The sequence below is a fragment of the Crocuta crocuta genome, unplaced genomic scaffold, assembly GCF_008692635.1.
Source record: "Crocuta crocuta isolate KB4526 unplaced genomic scaffold, BGI_CrCroc_1.0 scaffold274, whole genome shotgun sequence".
Lineage (NCBI taxonomy): Eukaryota > Metazoa > Chordata > Mammalia > Carnivora > Hyaenidae > Crocuta > Crocuta crocuta.
Window position 1 is genome coordinate 1,946,055 of NW_027530222.1, and position 27,103 is coordinate 1,973,157.

The 27,103-nt window shown below is 38.2% G+C and overlaps 1 protein-coding gene across 1 annotated transcript in view; it reads right to left on the bottom strand.

The window, feature by feature from the left end:
• VAV3 (vav guanine nucleotide exchange factor 3) overlaps positions 1–27,103 on the bottom strand; it is a 349,649-nt gene that overhangs the window by 245,179 nt on the left and 77,367 nt on the right. The window contains exon 2 of the mRNA XM_077765552.1: positions 21,633–21,749. Within this exon, the coding sequence (XP_077621678.1) occupies positions 21,633–21,749 (117 nt within the window). The remainder of the gene's footprint in view (positions 1–21,632; positions 21,750–27,103) is intronic.

The window sequence follows — 27,103 nt, forward strand, 5'->3', positions numbered from 1 at the left end:
TATGTGTATGTGTGTGTATATATATGAACAATTTTAAACATTTATGGACCCAACATTGGAGAACATAACTATATAAAGCAAATAACAGCAGATCTGAAGGTAGAAATAGCACTACAATAACGGTTGAAGACTTCAATACACCCTTTTCAATAATCAATATATCATCCATACACAAAAACAAAGCAACACTGGACAACCAAATGGACTTAACAAGTATACACAAAACATTCCATCCAATAACAGAATACACATTCTTCCCAAGTACACATGGAACATTCTCCACATTAGATCTTATGTTAGGCAAAAAAAAAAAAAAAAGATGTAAAATATAAATATAACAAAGTTTTAAGGTAACATAAGTTATATATGCTTATATTTATAAATACGTATTATGAATAAATAATAAAAGAAACACTTAAAAAATTAATAGATCATCAGAAGCAGCAAAAGTTATCCTACATTCTAGTTCCTAAATATAGTTGTATACTAGGGCTAATTCTGTGATGTTATTAAAGACAAGAAACAAACCTTTCAACTCCCTCATAAAGTGTAACTTAAAAATATTCCAAGGATGCAATGATAACTTATTCATGAGTTCAATTCCTCTGTGTTTAACAGCTACTCTCATACTCAGATGAGGTAGTGATAGTGTTAGGGTCACTGTATAATATTGTTATGCAAACTATACCACTGAAGAATCAAAGGGCACTATTAATAATTACACTCGGTCAACAGGCATAAACCAAGTACGTAATGAGCAAAGATGACTACATGGTCTCCCTACTACTGGGTCAGCGAAGATCTTAACCTTTACAGCTTTTAGCAAATGGCTTCAAAAATAAATAATTCCCTTGTTCCCATTAATTTTACAATCCTATGATTGCACTGATAGCACCAATTATATTCAATGAATTCACTCAGTGTCTCCACTTGTTCATCTACCATTCATTTTTCACCTTTCTGCAGCTTGGTCTCCTGTTTTCTCTACTGAGAGTGTTCTAATGGCAGTCTAGTTACTACTAAATCTAATGACATTTCTCTGCAATTTTCCAGCTCAATATTTTTGCAGCATGTGATTATAGTGATCTTTGCCCACCTCGAAAATATCTTCTCCCTGCTGTAGTGAATCATAAATATTGATGTGTCTCATAGCTCAGGTATTTAAGGCAAAAAAGATTTACAACTACTGAAAAATGATATGAAAAAGTAACACTAACTTCAGTAACAAACAAGCCACCATGTTCCAGTGTTTAACACACTGAGAGTTTATTTTTGTTCGACTAATAATCCAATGATGGTGTTCCTGGTGAACAGGCAGCTTTTCCCTACACAGTGATTCAGGAACCCAGGGCCCATCCATTCTGCGGCTGCACCATTAAGGACTCAAGGACCTTGGTACTCAGTTGGTGGATGAGAAAAACACACACCAACATGGAGGATAACAGTTGGAAGGCTTTTAATGGGCCAGGCCTGAAAATGATACACATTACTCCTACACACATAAATGTGGTCCCATGGGCACATCGGACTGCAAGGGAAGCTAGAGGATGCAGTCTAGATATGTGGCCCAAAAGAAGAAATAGGTTTGGTAAATTAGCACGACAGTATCATCCCAAATAAGGCTTTTCATGAAACTCTATTATTTAAACTCCGTTTATATGGTAAAGTTCTTAAGAGGAGAAACAGGAATTGTGTTACCACTAGAACCTACACAAATCTTTGTGTTTCAGCCATGCCTGATTTTCCTGCTAGGACTGGCAGGTAATCCACCAGAAACTGTCAAGGGACTGAGGAACCTAATGAAAACAACATTCATCCTAAAGACAGTGTCAGTGGTGGGGGNGTGTGCTCACTCTTACTGCTTTGTCTCTACCCTAGGAATACATGATGAGCCCAGGGAGGGTAGAGCCCGTAACAGAGGAAGAAAGTACTAAGCGAGCTGGGAAAGGCAATCTCCCTGCACTCTGCCCAGAACACTGTGGCTCTGCTGCCCTGGGGTCTTCAGACGGCCAGCTGATCCTCAAAGGCTTCACTACAATGGTGGTAATCCAACAGCCTTTCCTGACATGGAAACTCACGGAGCAACAGAAGAGCCTGGAGTCTTCTAGAGCTTCAGAGCAACCCATCCACACTCACAAGCAAGCTCACAGATGACACAGATGCTAACAGGTAGAGCAGCTAAGAAGCAAGATGATAAGTAACCCCATAGTAACGAACAGAACTACTCCTGAGCTGACATGAAATACCAGACTCCCAGAGAAAATAAAGTAAGAAGTAAAGGGGAAAGTACTCATGAGAGCCATAGACATACGATTACCATTATGTCACTCCACATCTCAACATCACGGTGTTGCTGGAGGGGTTATATTTACAATATTTGGAAGAGCTGAGAGCTGTTAGGCAAAGGGTATTACATTACTCTAGGATATGTTTAAATATCAGTTTTCTGGCTTAAACCAAAATCAAGGTAGGAAAATAGTGGATAACTGAGGTTTCTATCCAACATACTGATTTGCTGATTGAAAGACACATGCAACTGTCCCTCCGGAGACAGGCATCATAAAAATCAAACTGACCATGTTCAAAGTGAATTTAAATGGCCTATCAGGCTTATAAGCTTTGATTTGTTCTCTTGTTAACTAACTTGTATCTTGAGAGTTGGCTGAAACTTAGGATAATAGGAATTTTAGTTATCACTGTAAAAATCTAACTATTCAAGCAATTTCTAAGTATGAAGGTAAAAATGCAAGCATTTTTTGAAAAATGTATATTCTGAAGACATGTAAAAAACCTTATAATCAACCACAAGAATGTACACACATTCTTTCCCATGTTCTGGTAATCAACAGTCCCAGAATTACTGTTCTAGAAAATTCATGCTAAAGGGCCAAGACTACCAATTCAAATATCCGATACTCTAAACAGGATTAGTCTAGCTGAAAAACTATATAGTGATGTATTTCATATTCTCTGCATGATCAAGGGGAAAAAAATTAAGAGAGGATCTTTAAACTTATGCCATTATCTTCTCCTGCGCTCAAGAAGTTTATCTTCAAAAAATAAATCATCATTGGGACACCTGGGTGGTTCAATCGGTTAGGTGTCCAACTTTTGATTTCAGCTCAGGTCATGATCTCACAGTTCTGAGATTGAGGCCAACCTTCAGGGCTCAGAGCAGCACCTGCTTAAGATTCTCCCCCTCCATCTCTCCCTCTTCTCCTTCCCCACAAGGAGCTATATACACTTGCTTCTTCCCTCTCTCCCTCTCAAAACAAAATAAATAACTAAATCCTTAAATTTGCTCTTAATTGATCTTTTTAAAGACTGACAGTTGCATGAAGCAGAAAAATTCATTTGCAATGTGATATTGATATAAAAGATGTCAAAGACCTACAACATATTCTTTATTGATTTTCAGGGTTGTTTTCATAACAACCTCTGATTCACAGTAAGGTCTGGCACTTGCAAAATGACATGTGTTATTGACAATGCCAGATATAGACAACCTTGGTTGTTACCACTGATGAACATGGGAAACAGCAAAACATGTTTTCCCAAGTCTTTACTCTCAATTCCTAGGTTATAGTGTTTTTACTTCAGAAAAAAGGTCTAGAAGAACAATTCTATCTTTGACATGATGAGTCTTATTTTTGAGGGATTTAAGGTTTGGTAGGCAAGATACTGATATTACATCTAAGGTGTATACATTTACCAACAAAGAAATACTGTTTCACAAGGAATCAAAGGGGTACAGATTTTACGTTAACACAGGCCCAGTTCATGATAAAGCAAGCCCAGTTCATGATAATTTTAATTTCCAAATAGTCAACACTATTTTTTTATTAGCCAAGAGATAACAAGTGAGAAGTAATCATAAGAAATAAAACCGGAGAATGCTTTATTAAACAAACCCAGGTCTCCTGACTAATTCCAAGAAGTTTTTTCAACTATAAAAACAGAAGCAATACTGTTATTGTTCTTAAGTTCCCCTTTATGTTAAAGGAAAAACATACTCATTTGGTTCTAGTTTTTAAAAAAAGTCACACAGAATACCAATTTCATCTATACCGATAGCTCTTCTCATTTTAAAACCATCATCTACTTCATAAGCCATCTAGAGCCAAAATACTAGGTTAAGCCACATCAAACTAATTTTTGTGAATCAGAAATTTCATATGGCTCAGCATATATATCAAATTCTAAATGGGTCATCAATTTTAACAAAGCTGTGGATTATTACTGAGCCATCAGTAGGTTTTTTTTACATGTTTTCATACCTCTATTATTTATTCAGAAAGATTAACTTTGGCCTCAATTTGATGCAAATTATTCAATGCAACCTGAAGTGAAAAGAGGAATATGTAAAATTATGAAAGTAACAGCCTCTGTCCAATAAATTTCTCAACACATATTTTATTAGGTACTACTTTTCTAGCACACACTCAGGTGTCAGGCATTATGCCAAAGGTCTCCCAAACATTACCTGTTTTAATCCTCTGAGAAACTGTACCAAACAGGTAAAATAATTTGATTTATAGTGAGGAAACTGAAGACCCATTCTTTCTCTCCTTAAATTGGTTTTCTTGGTTAATTAGTTGATATCATTGATAAACTCCTGACTCTTCAGATTTTAATCATACTAACTTGCCTATGTTCACTTAGCTCTAATTTTAAAAGTTAATAAACCTTCACAGATGTAAATATAGGCACTAAATAAAAGCTACCTATGAAGAAAAGATAGCCTTCATTACGTTACTAATGTATTACCTTTTTCTTTTCAGCCAAAAAAACAAAAAATCTCCTTTACTATATGGTAATAAATCAGTATCATTTCTATTGTCTCACTGTGCTTATCAGAAATCCTAAGTGTGGATTTTCAATTTTGTTGAGTCTTTCAAAAGTACAGTAATACTTTCCATGACAATGAATAGTGTACATTCAGGAAAAGTAGAAAATATTAAGTGTGGAAGAGATCAGGTCTCTGCACTTTTCAACTGCTGTTTCATTATTGTAAACTTTCTTGTGAGCATTTGTACAGTTTTGTGGGCAAATATGGACCTAAGCATTTTTTTCCTGTAACGAGACTAAAGTTTTTTTTTCATGAAACACTTGGTGAATACACAATGAAATGGGGGAAATGACTGACTGTCCCTTATTCTTATCTCAGAAATGGAACGGTCAACTTCAAGAAACTGTACTGACCTTCCTACTGGGGGAATAAAGAATGCTTTCCAGACTCCTCCTAGATCAGCTGGTGCTAGGGAGGGGAAAAAATGTGGAAAAAAGTTGTACGGCAAAGAAAATTACATGGCAAATTTTTCATGGAAAAGAGACTATAACTATTACTGACCAGACCCAAATGAGGGACAGGTGTTATTTATTTAACTAATGCTACATAACAACAACAGACATAGAGAAATGATTATCCTGAACAAGCTATAACCACTCTGGCCATAAATGAAGAAAATATGCTCATAAAATTTTATCATTCTTGGACTGGGAAAATTCTTGTCAATGTAGTAACTCTTACTATTAAAAATACAGTACTATAAAAGGAAAAATTCACCCAATTTTAAGAAAATTCTCTTCTGTCCATTTCATTATTTTTGCTACAAGCAGGATAGGTTTAAACAGCATCTTCATTTTAAGATTGACATCTGGTATGACTGAAATATGGGATCCTTCTAGAAATTATTTCTATTCTCTCCTAATCTATTCCCTAGAAACTGTTACTTTCAAAATTGTAACCGTTATCTTCCCTAAAATCAAAACGTAAGAAAAATTTAAATGTAATACCATGCAAGGAAAAAAAAAAATCAGTTAAACCCTAAATCAGAATATCCTGGAAATGTGAGTCATACCTAATATTTGGGTAAATTCTCCATGGAAATGAAACCCCATGGGCAGGAGCAGGACATCTAATTCTTTATGCAGAACTTGATCAAAATGCTGACATTTTTTTTTTTTGACAGTGTCTGAGTGACTTAAATTTTTTTTTTGGAGTCAGATAAAAATCTTAGAGCTCAAGCACTTCTGACTCTTAAGGATTCTGGAGAGATTTCTTGATGAAAGATATTTTATTGATGTATTTATCTACAAGAGTATATTCACTGTATTTAAACTCCGTATGAAAACATATTGAATAACTCTGTATGGTTGTTTCAGAATTTGGTAGATAATAGTCCTAAAGGACCTGTAAGTTGTTTAACTTTGTAAGACAAATTATTTGATTCTTACAAAAAACTTTGTTGAGCCCCCTCCTATAATGAATGCAGCCAAAGCTTTTAATGTTTGTTTATTTTTGAGAGGGAGAGACAGACAGACAGAGCACGAGTGGGAGGGGGCAGAGAGAGGGAGACACAGAATTGGAAGCAGGCTCCAGACTCTGAGCTGTCACCGCACAGAGCCCAACAAGGGGCTTAAATTCACAAGCTTTGAGATCATGACCTGAGCTGAGGTCAGACACTTATCCAACTGACCCACCCAGGTGCCCCCAGACAAAGCTTTTAAAAGTGCCCTAGATTATGTCAACTATCCTTTAGAAAAAAAAAAAAAGTGTACTGGATTATAGAAAACTTGAGCTTCATTCTCATTTTAAACAAAAAATGGTAGGTTAAGTCCAATAAAATCCCAGTAGAAATGATCATCACCTTAAGTACATTATCAGAAAATTAATAAACACAAAACAAAAGGTGATTAAAACTGGAAAGACAACAGGCAAATTTAAGAGATCCAACAACCAAATACAATGGCTAAATGCTAAATCAATCCTCAAAGAAACCAGCCAGAAAAGATATTTTAGGAATACTGCTAAAATTTGAGTATAGTCTAGATATTAAATATTAAGTATTACTCATTTTATTATGTGTGATAAAAATATTATGGCTATGTAGGAATACCTTATTTTGGGAGCTATAAAACTTGAAATATTTAGGAGACAAATATCATGATGCTTACCTACAATTTACTTTGAAATGGCTCATCAGAAATAGCACTATAGGCTTCCCCACTATCCAAAAGTAAAGTGTTCCTAGGAAACTGTTCATACCCCAGAACAGCACAGAGCAGAGCAACAAATAACATTTCCTAAAAGCAAAAAGTCTCTTCAGATATGTTTCAGGTAACTGAAAACAGGTACCAATGTAGGTCTTTCATAAAAGCACAGTGGCATAAAGTAGCATAGAGCAGGGAAACCTGTGCTCCACAGAATAATACATAAGGCAAACATCATCTGTCAACATTGTTCTCTCTGAATAGTGGATATAGGAATGATCACTGTGATGATCTTTCTACATTTCCACATATTTTATTATTTCTATAACTATAAAATCTTGGACTTCATTTTTTTTTCCCCAAATTCCACGTGGCACAAAGCCTAGTTCCAAAGCTCACTCTGAATTAACGCCTTTTTTTTTTTTTCCATGACTTCAGGACAGCTGACATGTAATCCTCAAACTAGCTGGTATGACAGAGTCCCTTCCTCTAAATTGCTTCCAATCTTTTTCAATTTTAAACGTTTTGATCTTGAGCTGCTTTTTTGTGTGTGTTATCCTAAGATATCTCAAGGGGTAGGGGAGAGGCACTGAGGAGGACACTTGTTAGGATGAGCACTGGGTGTTGCATATAAGCCAATCTGACAGTAAATTACATTTAAAAAAAGACCTCAAATTATTATTAGAAGTGGGTAGATTACAAAGAAAAAGGAAACAACTGAGCATATTAGGTCTATTTCATTTTAAGACAACTTTGAGAAGCATAATAAAAATCTTCATGTATGTAAAGGATTGTCCTTTAGAAGATTTATAAATTCTATGCTGCTTCAGGATCAATAAGTAGTAAGTTTAGGAAGATAGATTATGATTTGTTTTTAGCGATGATTTTCTAAATAATTATCCATATTTGGAACGATTGCTATTTGGAAATTTCTGTGCCATCACCAGAAATCTTTCAAATACTGTATAAGGGAGGCCTGTCATCAACCCAAAACACTGTGGGAAAAATGAAACATGGGTTTTTTTTGTTTTTTTTTTTAATGTTTTATTTATTTCTAGGAGAGAGGGAGAGAGAGAGACAGACAGCGGGAGCAGGGGAGGGGCAGAGACAGAGGGAGTCACAGACTGAAACAGGCTCCAGGCTCCGAGCTGGCAGTCAGCACAGAGCCCGACGCGGGGCTCGAACCCACGAACCGCGAGATCATGACCTAAGCGAAAGTCGGACGCTCAACCGACTAAGCCACCCAGGCGCCCCAAAATGAAACATGTTTGATTGCTTATCTATAAAAGGATCTATCCACTTATGCAAGCCTTGGTGGAGTGTGGGGGGCCATCTACTGATCAAAACAAATGTGAAAACTCCTCAGCTTTTTTTTTTTTTTGGAAAACCACTGCTAATACCATCCTTTCACTATATTTCATACTAGTTTCACAATAATGCCATGAAATTTTAACTTACTAGCTCCCTAAGAAATTATCCTTTTATTATCTGGAAGTAAGTTCACACTGCTTTGCTGTTTCTACCCCACCCCCGCCCTGAAACCTAACAGGCTATTAGAGGAACATCAGCAGTGATTTTTGCTAATGCCAAGGTTAAGCTTAACAGACATAAGGAAAAGACACAGAGTTTATTCTAACCTGATTGCGGCCTTCTATGCACTTTTTTTTTTTTTTATTACTTTACCCAATCCACACAGCCAATGCACTTAGGCTTCACTACTCGACCTAGGGGCGCCCAGGCGGCTCAGTTGGTTAAGCATTCAACTCTTGACTTTGGCTCAGGTCATGATCTCACGGTTCAAAGAGATCAAGTCCTGCATCGGGTTCTGTCAGCTTGAGATTCTCTCTCTCCCTCTCTCTCTCTGCCCCTCCCCTGCTTACACACTCTCTCTCAAACAATAAAAACAAAATAAAAAAAATTCACTTAGACTGATGAATAAAAATCGTGTACTACATATCCTCCATATCATAACACATCCATTCTAGGTGATCATTTTGTCTACTAAGATAAAGTATGAGTCATCAGCTACCTTAAAAAGACGGCCTGAGGAATAGGAATAAGGTACCCGGCACCCAGAAGCAGCAAGCATCATCCTTCCTATCCTTCACACAGAAATACAGGAGGACAGTAGCAAGGGAAAGCCTACACCTAGGGTCACCCAGCACATTTAGTGTGAAATTGCTTGTGTGCACACAGGCACACACAGCTCCAGAGGGAATACTGCAGAAAATATAAATGCCATTCATTCATTCCAACCTAATGATTTTTGTCGGCTCTGTGCCTGGCTTGTCCAGACACTATTAGTTCTCAGACATTATGTCGATTCGGCAGGATTTTTCATAGCCAAGGGGCATTATTACTGGCATTGAGGCAAACTAAAGGCAGGCCCATAAACAATTACTATTTCTCCGATACAGTCCTCCAAAGACAGGGGTGCTTTAGGTAGAAAATAAGCAACATAGAAACTAAGCTCTGTCCAGAGGAAGCTTGCAGGGCTGGTCTCCACACAGCTGCAGCGACTACCAGGTATTGTTTCCTGTAGTTGTTTGGTGTTCCTAACACTCCTGATGCACACTTCCTCTGCTAGCCCCGTGCAGATGAGAGCATTCATCCACTGCTACCCCCCACCACTGCTCTGAGCATGAAATGTAAACACCAGCATTCTTTTATTGCCACAGACGTGCACAAGTCATTTAAAAAGAAAACATACACAGGGCGAATAAATATGGAAAATACCATCCTCCTTTTCCAGAGGATCCCGTTGATAGGAAATACACAGGCACAACAGTAAAAGCATGAAAGGCCAAGAGTCTTCCACCATTGCTGCTTGTACAGAAGAGTAAATTGCCTATTATAGCACCTACTGGAGTTAACCGATCAATTCTCCTTCTGGAGCTCTCACACATCACATTCACAGCAACAATTTCCCAAAAGCAAATTAGACTCAATGAACTGCTTATGTGCCTTGGATAACCTAAGCCTTAAGGTAATAAAATAACAGGGTTAAGGAGGTTAACTATCCCTGAACACAGCTGAGATGGGATGTCACCAGAAGCTAATCTAGGATTAAGAATGTGTGTACTAGTCAGCAAGTATCTGCCATAGCCTTAGAACAAATATTTCCTAAAAAGTGTCCTATTACAAAAATTTAAAATATGTTTTCAAGAATTATGAAACCCAAAAAAAGTTTTTAAGTGTTCTACCAGAGAGCAAATAAATCTCTACTAGATAATCAGCGAGTGCAAAAAAACCATCAAAAATGAAATACAGGGAAAAGGACATTAAATATAGTAAAAATGTTTGCAAAATAAAGCATGATGAGTTGCAAAATAGATCTACAGGAAGGGACTGTAAATGCCATTAGAATGCCTCTGCTAAAACAAACCCTGTAAGTTGCACCTGCTGCTGCCCCATTATTTCCCTTACAGTGACCTCCACTTCCCCTCCAGACACTCAGGAGGAGCTCAGAAGTCTCTGTTCTCTCTTCCCCCTACTTGCCCTTTCACCAGTCACATCAATTCCTAAATGTTGAAAAGCTCTTAAACTCTGGGTCTCTCTTGCCATTGCTCTGGAACGGTCTGCCACAGTTTTCAGCCACACTGCTTTCGTCTCACCTGCCCTTCCAATCGCTGGCTTTACAGCAATCCTATACAGTCTCCCCTCGATGGCAGCACTTAGGTCAAAGTGTACAACAGTTCATCTCAAGTCTGTTTGTTAAAAACCATTCTCTGGTCCTTCATCAGAATCAGTGCAGACACTGCAAGACCCCAGAGCACACCCACCGTGGCCCCAGTCTCTGCTGGGTACTCAAGGTCCTACTTACCCTCATGCATCTTCTATACAAGCTACAGGACTCTCCGAAGAACTACAATCATTCCACATGGATCCTCCTCTTCTGTATCTTCCTACATGACTTTCCCTCTGTCTAGAAAGTACTTTCCCAGTTCTGCTTGGAAGCAGTGCAGTAACACCATTAAGAACATGATTTCTGGAGTGGTCTCAGATCCATGCGGCATCATCTATAAGCCAGGATTTGTTTTGTAACTCTGAGCTTCAGTCTCTTCAACCATAAAACAGAAATAAATGCCAACATCATAGTGTTGCCATGAGGATAAAGTAAAATGGTAACAAAGACATGGTCTTGGTAAGTTCCTAACAGCCAGTGGCACCAGCAACCCTATCTTTCTGTCCAGATTAAGCATAAGGATAAATGCTGAGGCACCTTCCTTAACCACATTTAGGAACAGCTGATCCCCTTCTCTTACACAGTATCTTTTCATTTGTCAATTATTACACTTAGCACTCTATATTGTAATAATTTCAATATACATTATTACATTATACCGTCTGCAATAGAGTGCATTCCTTCAAGAGAGAATTTAAATTAAGGTTTAAAGCCTTAAAAAAAAAAAAAGCTTGTACATAAGCAATGTTAACCAAATATATAATGAAGCTCACATAGATCATCATGTAATAGGAATTACAATGTTCAACTATATGGTATTTAAATTATATGCATGCAAGTTAAAAAAATCATAAATTATGTTTATGCACAGGCTTATAAATAAAAGGTACAATAAATTACCACAAATGGTAAGTCTATAAATAAGTCTAGTTATCTTGGTATATCTGTAAACCTGTATCTGTGTGCTTGTTTACATGTATATACATATATAGAATTAAAAAAACAACAAACTACCATCCAAAAAATTCGAGGTTGATCTTTGGAGGAAACCTTGACAGAGCAAAGAGAAGGTCAGTTTCAGTTCCCAAACTAAATTCCCACTTCTGGAATTACCAATGTTCTCTAAACTATACCAAGTTAAGGTGCAAAATCAAAGCAACATTCTTTAACATGCTTTCATCTCTTTATAATGCCTTTATATATGTGTAAGTGTATATGTACAGTTTATGTATTCTCAAGATTTTAAAGGAATGCCAGTATTACTGAAAATAGAATAGACCTGGGCTAAAAGCCTAAGCCTACTACTTTTAGAGAGGATTACACAACTAAGAATTATCAAAATTTAACATTAATTTTTAAAATACAATGTGTCCATATTACCCTTACCACTAAGTGACAGTTTAGAATCAGAAGAGATTTGAGAGCTGATGAAACAGATCAGGTTAAAGGACCATTCCAAGGGGTTCTGTGGGAAGAAGTGGGACTAGACTCTAGTTAAAACATGCTGTATGACTTCTCTACAACTTAATTCTTAGTAAGTATGCAATACTACTAATATCTGCTTTGTGCTGGGTCTCTGGGATTGTAAAGAGATTTTTCTTACCACCTTGTCTAAAGTGCCTTCCTTCAGGAGTTCATCATTCTACTCTGTTTATTTCCTCAATGGTACTTCTCATTGGTTCTGATGGTCTTGTTTATTTATGCCTTACTTGTTTTGTTTCCTGAACTCAAACAGCAAGTAGAGGGGAGGAGAATGCCTGCCCATGTTGATTAAGCAGCACTCAGCAGTGCCTGGAAGAATAAGCTGGCAAACATTTGCAGGAGGAAGGAATGATGGGTGAATTGCTCAGAAGACTAACGTTACCACCGAGCCTACGGCCCACACTGCGCTACTGTGCAAATCACCAGAGAATCAAAGGCACACTCCTCACCACAGCCCATCAGGGCTGTTTTAAATGAAGCCCCTGAGAAGTTGGGGAACTTTCCTATGTTGGTAGCTGGGGCCAGGGGAGGGGGAAAACCAGGTTTACTTGATCTCAAAGTCTCAGAATGAGCTGAGGATGAGAGATTTAATGGGACAAAGGTTAAATTTCTGCAGGACAGAGGAGGACAAAGGTTCAGCTGGAACTGAAGAAACAGGCAGAGACCCATTAGCAAAGTCAGGCTCTGGGGGGTGGGGGGGGAGGGTATTCAACACATCGAAGAGTCAACTACATCCAGAGCTCTGGGTAAATCATACATTCTCAGATTTCAAGCAGTGTATTTCTGTGTGTGATCTTAAAATAAGTCACTCAAGACCATTTCCTCTGGGGAGGAAAGAGCATTCTAAGCAAAGGAAACAATATTAATATTAACCAAAGACTGACGACTTTAGGAATTTCATGCGATTGAGGCAAGGTGGGGAAGAGAAGTAGGAGAGCAAGAAATAAGGTTAGAAAGGCAGACAAGGGGTCTGATCACAAATAACCTTGTGTGATTTGTAAAAGGATTTGGACTTCATTCTCTTATAAGCAACAGTGATTCACTGTCAAGTTTTAAACCTATGAGTAACATGATCAGTCTTGCATTTTTTGTAAGATTAGTCTGAAGACTTGTTTGGAATGGTTTAAACCTGAAGGTAGGAAGCTACTTAGATGCTTCTACGCTTAGAAGTTACAATAACACCAGGGACAAGGACCTTAACAGAAGCATTTATAACCATTTAGTCCCTAGCAGCATGAATAAAGGAGTATCTTTATCCCAATAAAAATGGGGGAAGAAAATAAAATAGTTCAATTTATACATAGTGAGTTTGAATAAATTGTGTGATACCTAGTTACTTATATACAAAATTTAAGAAGCCCTAGATTTAAACAAAAGCTTAACGATTTTCCTCATTATAGGACTCATCAGCACCTCTACTATACCATATACCATAGAAAAAGGATATAGGCAGCTTCACTTGTACAAGAATATTTTTCTCAAGCTATCTATTAATATTTCTCAAGACAATGGAGTTCCTTGGGAAATGCTCTTCTAGAGATTTCCAACTGTACTAATAAGGTTGGAGGGCAGTTAAGAGTTTTTTGAACTGGCTCAAAAAACAATCAGAAAGCAGTCCAAAAGAAAAAAGAAAAAAAAAGAACTTGAATAATCACTAAGGTGTAAAGAAGGATTCTGTAGGGCTCAGGTACCAGAGTTTTGTGAGGTGTGGTAAAAATGGGAAAAATCTGCCTGGTTAAGTACCCTATGAAATATGCTGGCAAAAACGATTGAAATAGATGTAGAGGTTTTTCAAAAGGTCAGCTCTGTAAAAAGATGACAAAAAAAAAAAGAATAATGCTAATGATGTAGAAATTGTATTAAGAGCCAACCAGACAGACACTTTAGGGAAGGCCAGAAGCTGTTCCCTCCTTCTAGGCTTAAGGAGACACAAATGGAGGCCTTGGAACAAGCTTTCTTTGTTTAGGAAGGAATCACTGGAAAGCTCTCCCTTAGTTATGTAAATACAAGCAAACCACCCACTGCTCAAGGGGGAGAAAGTAAAGAAGGCCTTTGTGGGCTGACAGAGGTTGACTCCTCACACTAGCCCTGGTAGGCTAGCCTGCTCTAGCTAGGCTGGAAGTTGGCCAATGTTGCAGGACAAACCCAGGGCCTTCTGGAAGGAAAGGAACCAGAGATCCCAAATGCTGCTTTACCAGTTGAAGTTAGTACCCCTGTAGTGGCTGAATAAGGAGGCTTTGAATCAAGCTTGCTGGCTGGAAAGAATAATAGGAGCTAGTGAACAGAATTCACTGCTAAGACCAGGAAATGTGGCCTGACAGGTTCAATGCAGAGCTAAGATCTGTGGGGGTGCGTTGGGTAGTGCCTGGCTGAGTGACCCTGGAGCTACAGTAGCATGGCAGCAGCAGAGAACAAGAGCTACCGAGGACACCCTTGGGACCAGTCTTTAATAGAAGCATGCTAGCAGACCGTCCACTGGATGTTGAGCTCCTTCTGGTGTTTTAGAACCAAGAATGATCAGGGCCCTATGACTGCAAAAGCCCCAAGGACTCTTGAATAATTTGGGATGAGAGATACTTCGAGTGATGTCAAACTTCAAGACTGGGAGTTCAAAAAGAGAAACTATGCTTACGTGCCAAGATAATTCATCTTAGCACAGATGTTTGAAAAATGTTTGTACAGATATTTGAAAAATATTTCCAGTTGTTGACCAATGCACGTGCACTATCCAATATCAATTTTCCAAGCCATGCCAGCGTGAGGTCTCTGAAGCTACCAGGTGAGGCTCATGGATCTTTGGTAGGGAGGGTTTTCTTGTGACCGGGAAAACCAGGTAAAGCTCCAAGGAGATGCATAGGTAGTAGGAAACCAATTACAGGTCCTCCAGTATTGCTGTGTTGGGATATATGTGGTGCTTCAGAGGGTAAGCTCCCCAATACCCGCAGGGACTGTAATCAGGGATGAGAACATGGAGATTAACTGGCACCCAGGTAAAAGTGCTGAGAGGCTAGCCTGGGCTAACAGCACAGGCTACGCAAGAAGAGGTCCTTCCACCTTTAAACATACACCATGAGGTAAACCAGTTAGGTTAGAAAGGAGGAAAAAGTGATCACAAAGTGTAGGACACACCCAAGCAAATACTCTCAGAAAATGATAATAAGGCATTACAGGTGGGCCAGAAATTTGAGCTCACAATGTCAAGGCAGCTTGATAGCAGCAGGTGCTAATAAAACACGTTGGCGATGGGGGTCACACACTAATGCCTCTTAGTGGAAAAGATTGGGAATTCCCATTACATGGACAACTTTCAGGTCTTTTTCCAGCATTAACCATATATCCTTTGGTTTTCTCAGCAAGTTCAAATTTACTTTTAAATGGTGATGTACTTAAAGTAAAGAACTAAACCATCTCCTATCCTGAATCTAATGTAGCTGCTAATTTGATTTATATGGGGGGATGGGGGGCCATTTAATGTGTGTTAAGGTATCAACTACCTTCAGGGAAAGTTTCACTAGATCTCTCAAATAATCTCTACACATTAAAAAAAAAAAAAAAGTTAAGGGGCCCCTGGGTGGCTCAGTTGGTTAAGCATCCGAGTACGGCTCAGGTCATGATCTCACGGTTCAGGAGTTCAAGCCCGCGTCGGACTCTGTGCTGACAGCCAGCTCAGAACCTGGAGCCTGTTTCAGATTCTGTGTCTCCCTCTCTCTCTGACCCTCCCCCAGTTCATGCACTCTGTCAAAAATAAATAAAACATTTAAAAAACTACAGAAACATTAAATGTATTCTTACCAAAAAAAAACCTAGGAAAACAAAGTATAAATAACTATGTGTGCATACATGCATGCACAAACACATGCATTATAATTTTCTTAATAATCTGAGCCAGAAAGCATCAAACAAAATAAACTTTCAAAAAATAGGACTAGAATCCTCTTTTGGACTTTACGCATATCCACACTCAGAACCCTGAATGTTTGGTTTCTACCCAAACTACTGGTTCCATATTGGATCTACTTGTTCACTCAATCATTTATTGAACAATATGCCAAGCATTTTACATAAATGAACCCTGTTTTCACAATAATTCTGTATGGTAGAAACTATTATCCCATTTATAGATGGGGAATCTAAGAGTCAGAGGAGTCAAGTAACAAACTCCAAGGTCACACAGAATCCTGTAGGGTTTTCTGACTTCTTAGACCATTTTACCCAAATCAATGAATATCCCCAAGGCCTACTCATGTCCAGGTAAAAGTGTTGGAGGCCTCTTTTTGTCCTTTTTACCCTGTGGTTTTAAGGTCATCTTCAAATCTTTCCATATGGCCCAACAAATAGATGCAGCCGGGGGCCTCAATAAGAAGGGAGTTCCCATTCTGCAGAGGCATGCCTGCCCATTTCCTTGATACCATACAGCACAAACTGGAGAAGAATGCCTGATGACTTTGAGAGCCTCTTCCAAACTAGAAGATCTAAGATACTGTGTGAGTCAATGGTAAGGAAAAGAAAGCATGTACCACAAAGCTGGGACCATACTTCTATTTACATCCTCCAAAACAGACATTCTGGAATTCTGTTGTCACACCTCCTTTTCTATAGATGATAGAACAGGTGGAGACTACCATATGGTGTCCAAGTTGTGTTAAACTTTGGTAAGGGAAGAAAAGTTAACATATCGATACAACTGAAATCAACGGACCGACAAAACCAGGTCAATCACTTAGTTCTCTTAACCAAAGTGAGAGGAATCTAAGGAAAACTGGCCTAAGAAAAAAGGAAAAATATACTGGGTCATGTCATAAAGAAATCCAGAGATCTATGTATTTGGCTTTGGGCACAGCTTGATTCCAGCCTCACATGTGGGATCCTCCTCAGCTCTGCTCCCTCTAAAACTGGATCTGTTTTGAAACGCCACGTGGTACCCAGATGGCTGTGGCTACCCCAAGCCTCATAATAGCTGGAGGATATCACAACAGAATTGCCCCTGCAAATGTCTCAACACATCATCTTGGTCCCAAATGAGTGACTTGCTCCATCCCTGAACCCTTCCCTGTGGCCAAAGGGATAGGATATTCTAATTGATTAAACACTCCAAACTATGTGACTGGAAAAGTGTGGTTTTTCAAAGGAGATCCAAGCCCACAGAAGAAGGGACAAAGACAGCTGTGCAGAACAAAACAGATCAATGCTATACCACATTAGGAAAAAACAGTTTATTTCTTCATCTTGCCCCTGCAAGGTCATTAATTCTGGTGCTCCAATAACCACTATGCTTACCGCTGAATTGGACCAACTAACACTAGTAATGACAATTGTAATAATGGTAACAATAAGAGTAATAGCTAGTAGTTATCAAGTACATACTTTAAATCTAAATACTCTGTTAAGCACTTTACATACATTATCTATTCAACTTCAATTTATAGATAAGGAAATTGAATCTTAAAGAGGTTAAGTAACTTGCCCAAGATCACATACTAGTAAGGAGTATAACCAGAATTCAAGCCAAGATCCAACTCAGAAACCATATTCCTAACCCAAACACAAAACAACCTTTCAATAATGCTCTTACCTGTACCCCTGACCCATCCCTATTCCAGCGCATTGAACTCCTTTTGACAATGCACGCCCTGAACTTAACACACTGCAACCACCCTACTGCTACTAAAATCAGCTAGGATTACCTTTAGCCAGATGTAATTCTCTTTGATTCAAGAAAACATACCAGCTTAAACTTGAAAGGTGCTTAACAATGCTTGAACCAACAGATGTGAAGTCTGTTGGTAGTGAGAAACAGGCCCTTTCATCACCCAGAACAACCAAAGGAAGAAGCTGACTTCATCACTCATCTGGACAACAGCAGCAACGGGATTTCTATTACTCACTAGAAATGGTCTCATTCAAGAAAAATCCCATGTGCTTCCGCACTATAAATGTGCCAACAGACAGCTCAGTAGGAAACAGTTCCAAACAGCAAAATTGTTAATCGGAACATGACAATCTGAACAGAGAGAAAAATCGTTTGTAGGCAGCTTGGAAATGAGCAAATTTACGATCCTTTTGCAATGTAAAAAAGTATTTTAATTAATAACCTTTAATTTTCTAGGGAAAGAATTTATTACAATATTTAACCAAAAAAATTCAACTAAGATGACTTTATTTTTTTGTTATTATAAAGTCAGAAAAAGACCAATCTTCTTTTTTTATTTATTTGTTTTTATTTTTAAGAGAGACACAGAACATATTTTTTGGAAGGGCAGAGAGAGGCAGACAGAATATGAAGCAGGCTCCAGGCTCTGAGCTGTCAGCACAGAGCCTGACGTGGGGCTTGAACTCAATCATGAGATCATGCCCTGAGTTGAAGTTGGACACTTAACTGACTGAGCCACCCAGGCAACCCAAGATCAATCTTTTTTAAAAGCAAGTAAACTTACTGAGTCAACTTACTAAATTCCTCCTCCATCTTTGTGAGATTTAAAAAAAAATTATAGAAGATGTTCATAAGTATTCTAACTTTTGTTGGCATAGGCGTTTGATTTGAAATCAATATTCTGTTAACACTGGGTAAAGCACTGAACACTAGGAATTAAAGGTAATGCAGAAAGGCAAAATTATCATAAGCCCAGCTAGAGTGCCCAAAATATGTGTGTTCTTCATGATCTCAAATATTAAAACTTTCATTCGTGTTGATTAACACCTGTAGTATGCTAAACATCTTTCTTTCTAAAGAGAGGATGTCAAGTGACAGATCACTTGTAGATTTTAATGTCATGAATTCCTTTGGTTTTCCCAGGATTTGGGTAATTTCCAAAAGAAAACCTATCCATATCAAAGTCTATGATTCAGAGTACTTTTCCTGAACCCAGAACCAAGAGAACTTAAAGATTGGGGAGCAGACTACACCACAGGGAAGAGGGGGGAGGGTTAGCTCAAATCTGACTGCATGCCCAGAGACAAGAACCTGTGAAACATCTGTAAAGGTAGAGTTCTTAATTTCAACCACCATTATATTGCAAACCTCATGCAGTATCTAAAATCTTTCCTTTCTCTCCTAAAAAAAAAAATAAAGTGCTATTAGATGCCAGGTCACAGATCACTTGTACTTTTTAATCTCATTTAGTCCTTTAGTTTTCTCCCCTGAGTTCTTCCTTCTCCCTGAGCATTCACACTGCAGTGAGACCCAAACACAGACGGTAGACAAAACCAAAGGGCTGAGAGGCCAGAAGGCCTCATCCAGATCCAGATCCTACTCTGTCCCCAACCAAGGAGGCCTTAAAATTCCTGTTAAACCTCCCAATCTCTTGGTTTCCTCATTTGGAACATTTGCTTGCTTCCTTTCCAAGGCTTTTGTGAGAATCAGAGGCAGCCTGTGATATGAGGCACACTCAAAGCTTCAAAATGCTATAAAAACATTAGACACTGTTATTACACTTATATATTCCTAGGCAAAAAGGTGTTGAATATACATGAATCCTAGATTCACTATTTATATGAACTGAGTCAGACAGAGCATACAATTAAGGATATTTTCTTTCTAAGTTAATTGAAAATTTAATTAAATCCTAAGGAATGAAGAGAAATAAACTAACCTGTCTACAACCTGTTGAAATTTATAGTCACAATACCAGGAATGATTTGTTCTCTAGCACACTATTTATGTTTTTTAAACTTAAAAATTAAAATTTAAAATACAGATAAGGACAGCTATGTGACAGGATTGATACGAAGATTGAGCCAGTAGGCACAAAGCACTGGAACCTGCTACATGAATGCCGCACCACGGTAGCATTGAGAATCAGCCAGATCTGCGTTCAAACTATTGTTCCAATCTCTACTATGTGTGTAATTTGAACAGAACTTGCATGTCAGAGGACAAGTGTGAGGATTCATATAAATATATGGATCGAAAAGACACACGTTATCTCCAAAGCTTTCATTAATTGGCAGTATTGACAGTTTTGCTTAGAGTAATAGCAACACTGGTAAATTATGGAACAGCATCCTAATTTCTTTACCTTTCAATGGTTTATAGAAGTCAAATGAAAGGAGACTGCACCAGTCTTGGCAATAGCAAAAATGTATGTGATTTTAAAGTGGGAAGTACAGGATCAAGTTCTCAATGACATCCCCAAGTTTAACCTTTCAGGTTTATCATTTTCAAAGCATTTAAGTAGCCATAAATACATTTACCCTTGAGAAGCATACAGTTTATATTCAACTCTTCAATATCTCAGCTCCTATAAAGCTTCCATTACAGAAGCACACAGCAGTATTCCACTAGAGCAAGGCTATGTATTTCCAAAGAATTCAGATGATTTCCTAATCTTTGTCCACACCATTTCTTGCAAATATGAATGAAAATGAAGAGCTCCTTTAAAAGCTTTTTAAAAATCTAGACTTTTTTCATTTCCCTAATTCATTTTCATTTTTCATTTCCCCAAAGAGAGTGAAAAGAAAGGAAAATCAACAGACTTTTTAAAACTAAGGGGAAGGGTCAAATAATAAAGGAAACCTCTTTATAAGGTGTTAAGACTTTTTTAGGGCCAAAATCTTAAAGGACTCTCTACCTTACCTGGGATTCTAGTTGATTCCTCTTTGTCTTCATGGCCTTTCATCATGGCCATAGACAAATGTGCTACCAATCTCTCCACTGGAAGAATGGGTTTTCATTTGCTTTTATTTGTTACCATGTTATTCCCCATCACATTTTTGGACCTCAAAAGAGTTAAATCACAGCTTGCCAAAGGAAAAAGGAATCTTAGAAACCAGAGTCTTATACCCATTTCCTTTTGTATAGTTTTTTTTTTCATACTACAATTATGTCAGCAGGAGCTAAAATGGCTCTTTATGGCTTCTGATATGCAAAAGTTGATGTCCAAGCACTTCATAATGAAGGATCATAACTTTTGAGAAAATTTCTCTCACCTACTACATACAAGCATTTAGTGTACATACAGATAAATAGCAAACATTAGAACAATTTACATGTGACAAATATCACTGAAGTCCAACAATCTAACATATATATGCTGGAATCCAAGCAATGGGATTACTGGACAATCTCAAACATTTCAAACATTCATGTCTTCCCCATCCCTTATTCCAAGGGTCAAAGTAGGCAGCGGGACAGCAGAACATTCTCAAGTTCCAAAAATTAGGTGCCTCTCAGATATAGAAAAGACCAGAGGGGAAAAAACACTGGTCCTACTCTCTGTAGCATGTTAAAAAGTACTCCTCCCTCTGAAACAGCCAACAGGTTACTTCTGGATAAAACATTCTTCTGATAGTGCTTTAAATGAAAAATAATTTTATTCCCATTTGAATAGTGCTATTTGCTTTTTTGAAATTTAGCTACATAATTCAGCTACCTAGACCCCTGAAGTCACATGTCCTACTTCAACAATAAATGCAAAGTACTGGATAAAACATTCCCTACTAAAAAATAATACATTAAAAAATGAAATATAATTACCTTTCCAAAGTCACGAACATCAAACAGGTCAAATGCTTCAAAGAGTTCACTCTTTCTCATTCCAAATGTCTCACAACAGGCCGTGAGGAATGTCCTTATGTTCTTCAAACAGAGAAACTGAGGAATGGGAAACAGCTATTAGTATACAGGGGATCATTCTGAATGCTCTATATCCTCTCCACCCAGAATGCTTTAAAAAAAAAAAAAAAAATGACAAAGAAAAAGTCAAGCAACTTTTGAGGTTGCTTTTCAATTAATCCTTTAGCAATGTGGGAGTGCCTACTTTCACAGGCACAGGTAACACAGGTATGAAGAAGGTGGACAATACTTCTGCCCTTAAGAAACTTACATTCCATGAACAAAATAGTAAATATTATTTTATTTTCATGTGGTGGTTAAGTGCAATGGAGGAAAAGCCAGGAAGAGGGATAGGGCACGCTGATGGGGATGGGGTAGGGGTACACTTACATGTATGGTTAGAGAAGGGGTCAGTGGGAAGAGAGCAGATAAGCAGAGATTTGAAGGTGGTGAAGGAGTAAGCCACGCAGTACAGGACAAAGCATTCCAACCTAAAGTAGCATCCCATGCTAAAGTCCTGAGGCAAAAGCATCTGACGTATGTCTAAGGAAAGGACCAGTGTGGCTGGGCAGAGGGAGTCACAGGGAGAAAGGTAAAAGATGAGCTAGAAAGGTAATGGGGTCAGATGATGAAGGAACTTGTTGGACCAGCTTTTATGCTGACCAAGACAGAAGTCATTGGAGGCCTTGGGGCAGAGGAGGGAAATAATCTGAGGTTTTATTCGAGGTCTTTCAAGCTGTTGTTTTTAAATATAGACTGAAAGGGGCTGGAGCAAAGATGGAGACAGGAAAAGCAGATAGGAAGCTATTGCAATAACCAGGTAAGAGACAACTGTGAGAAGACGAGGTGTTTCATTTTGACTATGTTAAATTTGAGACACCCATTAGTCATCCAATGGGATGTGGGGCAGCAGGCAACTAGACTGACAGGTCTGGAGTCTGGGGTACAGGTGTGTACTCCAGATATAAATTTGGGAGTCTTTAGAGTACAGAGAACATTTCTACCCGTGATAATGCCTGAGATGACTTTGGGAGAAGAGGAGAGCAAAGTAGAGGACCTGGGACTGAGTTATCCCAGGAGACCAGGAAAAGAGCCCACCAAAAGGCTGAGCTCAAATGACTGTTGAGGAAGGGAAAACCAGGAGAACAGAGTTTCCCTTGACCCAAGTATAGAAAGTGTTTCTAGAACGAAGGAGTCATAAACTCTGTTAACTACTGATGACAGTAAGATTTGACCAAGTCCTATCCATGTAATCTGGCAGTGTGAAGGTCGTGGGTACACCTTTACAAAAGCAGGTTGCATGTCGAGTGGGGAGCTTGGAAAAGGTTTAAAGAGACAATGGGAAGACAGGAAGTGAAAATATAGAAGATAGACTCTTCAGTTTGCTGGAAAGGGGAACAGAGGATTGAGGACATAGTCAGAAAGAGAAGTCAGGAAGGGCTTATTAAAAACAATGGAAGCTGTTACAACATGTTTTTATTTTTATGGGAATAACTTGGTAGAGAGGGGAAAGCTGGTCATGAAAAAGAAGGGGAGTCACCCAAATGAGGTCCTTGAGTAAGCAAAGGGGTGCGAGTGGGGACTCAACTGGAGAAGTCAACTCTGGACAAGATCGTGTTCAGTTCATCAATACTAACAGGAAGAACAAGGGAGAAGGCAGATCTATTGACAGTTTTAAAACCTGAATTTTCTTTCGGTATCTAAAAGACTCAGCCCACCTAAGTACACACATACCCTGAAAGTGAATTACTTCTTTTTAAAGCTATGACCTGCAATGGCACACATAAAAACAAAACAATTATCCTCCAATAAGAAACCCATTAGCTAATTCGAGCATTCCTTAAGCACTGTCAATGTTTTATTCTGTTGTTTTGTTTTTCATATCGGTCCGTTTTTTAATTTACAGAAAGCACATTTTACTTCCTCTGTATTTGAAAATATTCAGATTTTTCACAGGCTTAACTCAGATGCAGGTTGACTATTTGCAGTAATCCTTCTCAGGGGCTTAAATATTTCAGGAGGGGTTAAAACCACAGGGCAAGCATCATCAACCCTTTGAAGCAGAAAGGCAGAGGCCAGTCAGCGTACAGAGCTTCTACTTTCACTCTAAAAAATTCATAAGAGACCTTTACAACACAGAATCGCTCTACATGTAGCTCTTCCACATAGGATTGCTTATTTACAGATTAAAAGCCTTGCATTCTGCCAAGATAGACAATAATTACTCTCTTGGGGATTATGCAACTGCTCTCTTGCAATATTTTTTACATAATTAAGTGCCCAACTCATAGCTCACCAAGGAGAAGCATAATTGCATGTACCACCCTCTGACAATTTCTCACAAAACTCAGATTCCCCTCTCTGTGGGAAAAACTACAGTAGACTTCCACTCAGTGCTTTGATTATTAACTCAGAGGAGTATTGTTTCTGAATTAAAAAAAAAAAAAAAGAAATTTAGTCATTATTGCATACATACACTTAAAAATAGGACTTCCCCTTACTTCTGGAACCAATCTTAACCTTATTTACCTCTTAGCTAGTTCAATTCTATTAAACTCCACAAATATTTAGTGGATTTGGAAAAGGTCACTGGCATGCTCTCACTTTTCTAGACAATCTTCAAATGTGGTCTTCCCTGCAGGTATCTTTTCAGTCAACAGTTTTTGAATGTCCACAACATTCTAGACACTGGGAATGCTGAAAATGAATAACACAAGGTTCTGCCCTCCAAGTCCTCTATTAATCTTATCTGGAGATTTTCACAGCTATCCAAGTTTGGCTAATAACACTAGAGTCACACTTCACATGTTATGAGCGTTCAACCCTGTGCAGGTACAAGAACAAAGTTAAGAGATGAAGGAAGTGGGCCTTAATATTACTGCAGAAGCCCTGGGCAAAGCTGGCACTGACAGCCTGCCTGCCATTTCCAAGGCTTGGGCTTTGTTTTCATCATGCTGAACTTGTTCTTTTTCCAGTTTATTTTTTTAAAACTTCAAACCAAAAGAAAGGCTGAAAAAATAGTACAATGAACACTCCATCGACTCAACTGGAACATACTGCCATGTCTAAATGCTTTCCTATGTCAACAATTGACTGACTTACAAAACGTATACCACTGAAGCACATTACAGACATCACAGCACTTCAGTCCTAAATAACTCAACATGCATCCCCTAGGAATAAAGATATTTTCCTACATACCTTCAATACCGTTATCACATCTAAGTTATCAATTCTATATTACCTAATATCTTTTCATATTCTAATTTCCTCAACTGCCCACATTATGTTTCTTTATGCTTTTCCCCACCTTCCACCAGCACCCCCAGTCTAGGATCCAATTAAAATTTACCTGTTGCATTTAGTTGTTTTATTTTTGCAGTATCTTCTATTGAGAAATCTTGCTTTTATTTTTAAGACCTTGATTTTGAAGATTCCAGAGGCGGTGTCTTAAAAAATGTCCCACATTTTGCATTTGTCTTACTATTTCCTCATGGTATCATTAAACCTGTTCCTCCATTATGTGTATTTCCAGTGAATGAAAAGCTAAATCTAGATACAAATTAAACGTTCTGGCAAAAATACTTCATACACTGAACTTCATATTTCATAACATCTAAAGATACAAAATGTTAAGTTAAACCATTATTGTTGATGCTAAGTTTGATTGCTTGGTTAAGATGGTTACTCCCACATCTATTGTAAAGGCAAATATCCCCCTTTATATCAATCAAAATCCAGGGGGTGATTATTTGGTAACGTGCCGCTGTCCTATTTCCCAATTTTTCACCATGATTTATCATCCACTAATAACCCTTGCTTTTATTATTCCATGTGGGACTGCAAAATAGTGATTTTTCTAATTCCATCATTCCTTAATTATTAGCTGGTATTCTTACCAGAAGAAGAGCTTTTGCTGCCCTTCCTCCCAGACCCCGCCCCTTTTTTGCTTATGTAATAATCATTTTTTCCTGATGATCATATTGTCCCAAGTTTGGCCATTTGGGGATCCCTTCAAACTTTTTCCAGTGTCCTTTTTAAGAACACTATTTTCTTCATTTTCTTGTATCAAGTTGCCCCAAATCTACATCATATGTTTTTTGCTCTAGTTCTGGAGTAAGCCTTTTCTCCAAGCAAATCCATTCTACTTATACAAAAAATGGTATTTAGAAACCAAAGTCCGAGCACCAGGCTGCTCCCAGATTATGTGGGCCAATTTTAGCAAACAGACCAATAATTCCACCCTTTGTTTAAGCAATCTATCACTTACAACAGAAATAGTTAATTTAATAAGCCAGCTCTTATTTTACTGTTAAGATGAAATTTGAACTTATTTCAGATGACAGGACCTTGTTTCATGCTTAGAGATATGACTGGGCTTTTAACACTATTTTTCCAGTGTAAGTGTTTTTCTCCCAAGTTTACACATTCTTTTAGATTAGTAGCCATTTGATAGTCCATGGTATCATCTGCAGTAGTTTAAAACATTCTGCCTTCAGAGATGGTTTATGATACACAAGGACAAAAACATCCCATTATTCCATAATCAAGCCTCATGTCTGATAAAAAATTATGCAACTTTGTTAAATCATTTACATGAGATAACTTTAATAGTGTTTAGAATTTAGGATGCAAATTTTAAAAATCAGAATTTTAAATAACTTCAGGATTTTTAAAACATTAAACATATCCACACAAGATAGTTACCAAAATTAAAGATACACAAGTCTAAAAATCATTTTCTCACTTAACAAATGTTACTGAGGTGCATATTACATATGAGGCACCAAAACACTTCATCAAACATAGCCCCAGTTGGATACTGATTTTTAATTAAACGCATGTTAATGGAATGAAACTGCCAAGAACTAGGTATTAGAAAAATGCAAGTATGACCCAAACTGCCCACGAAAGACTTATCGTGGTCAGGCAGAGTACTCAGACTGGTGGCTGCACAATTACACGGTATGTGGCAACGCCATGACGAAAGCATTCAAAGGTTCTTTGGGAGCCCTGGCGTATCAGAGACAGCTTTCTAGAATAAGTGACAGATGAGAGGAGAGCTGAAAGATGGGAGCCACAAAAACAGGAAGAATGGATGGTGTTCAGGGAGGAGAAAGGAAGTTGCCAGACTCGGGATACAAGGGAGTTCCAAGTAAATGGCACAGCATGTGCATGGGCACAAGATAAGGCATGGAGTCCTGGGGGCAATGGAAGTGGTAGCAAATGGACACAAGTGTCTGGAGGGCAGCAGTGACAGTGGGGCTACAGAGGAGAGCTGGGGTTTGCAAGGCATGTCAGATGGATGTGGGCTCTACCCTAGAAGACATGGTGAGGTTCAAGGATTTTAAACAGAAAAGTAGAACATTCAGCTTGCATTTTATAAGTAATCT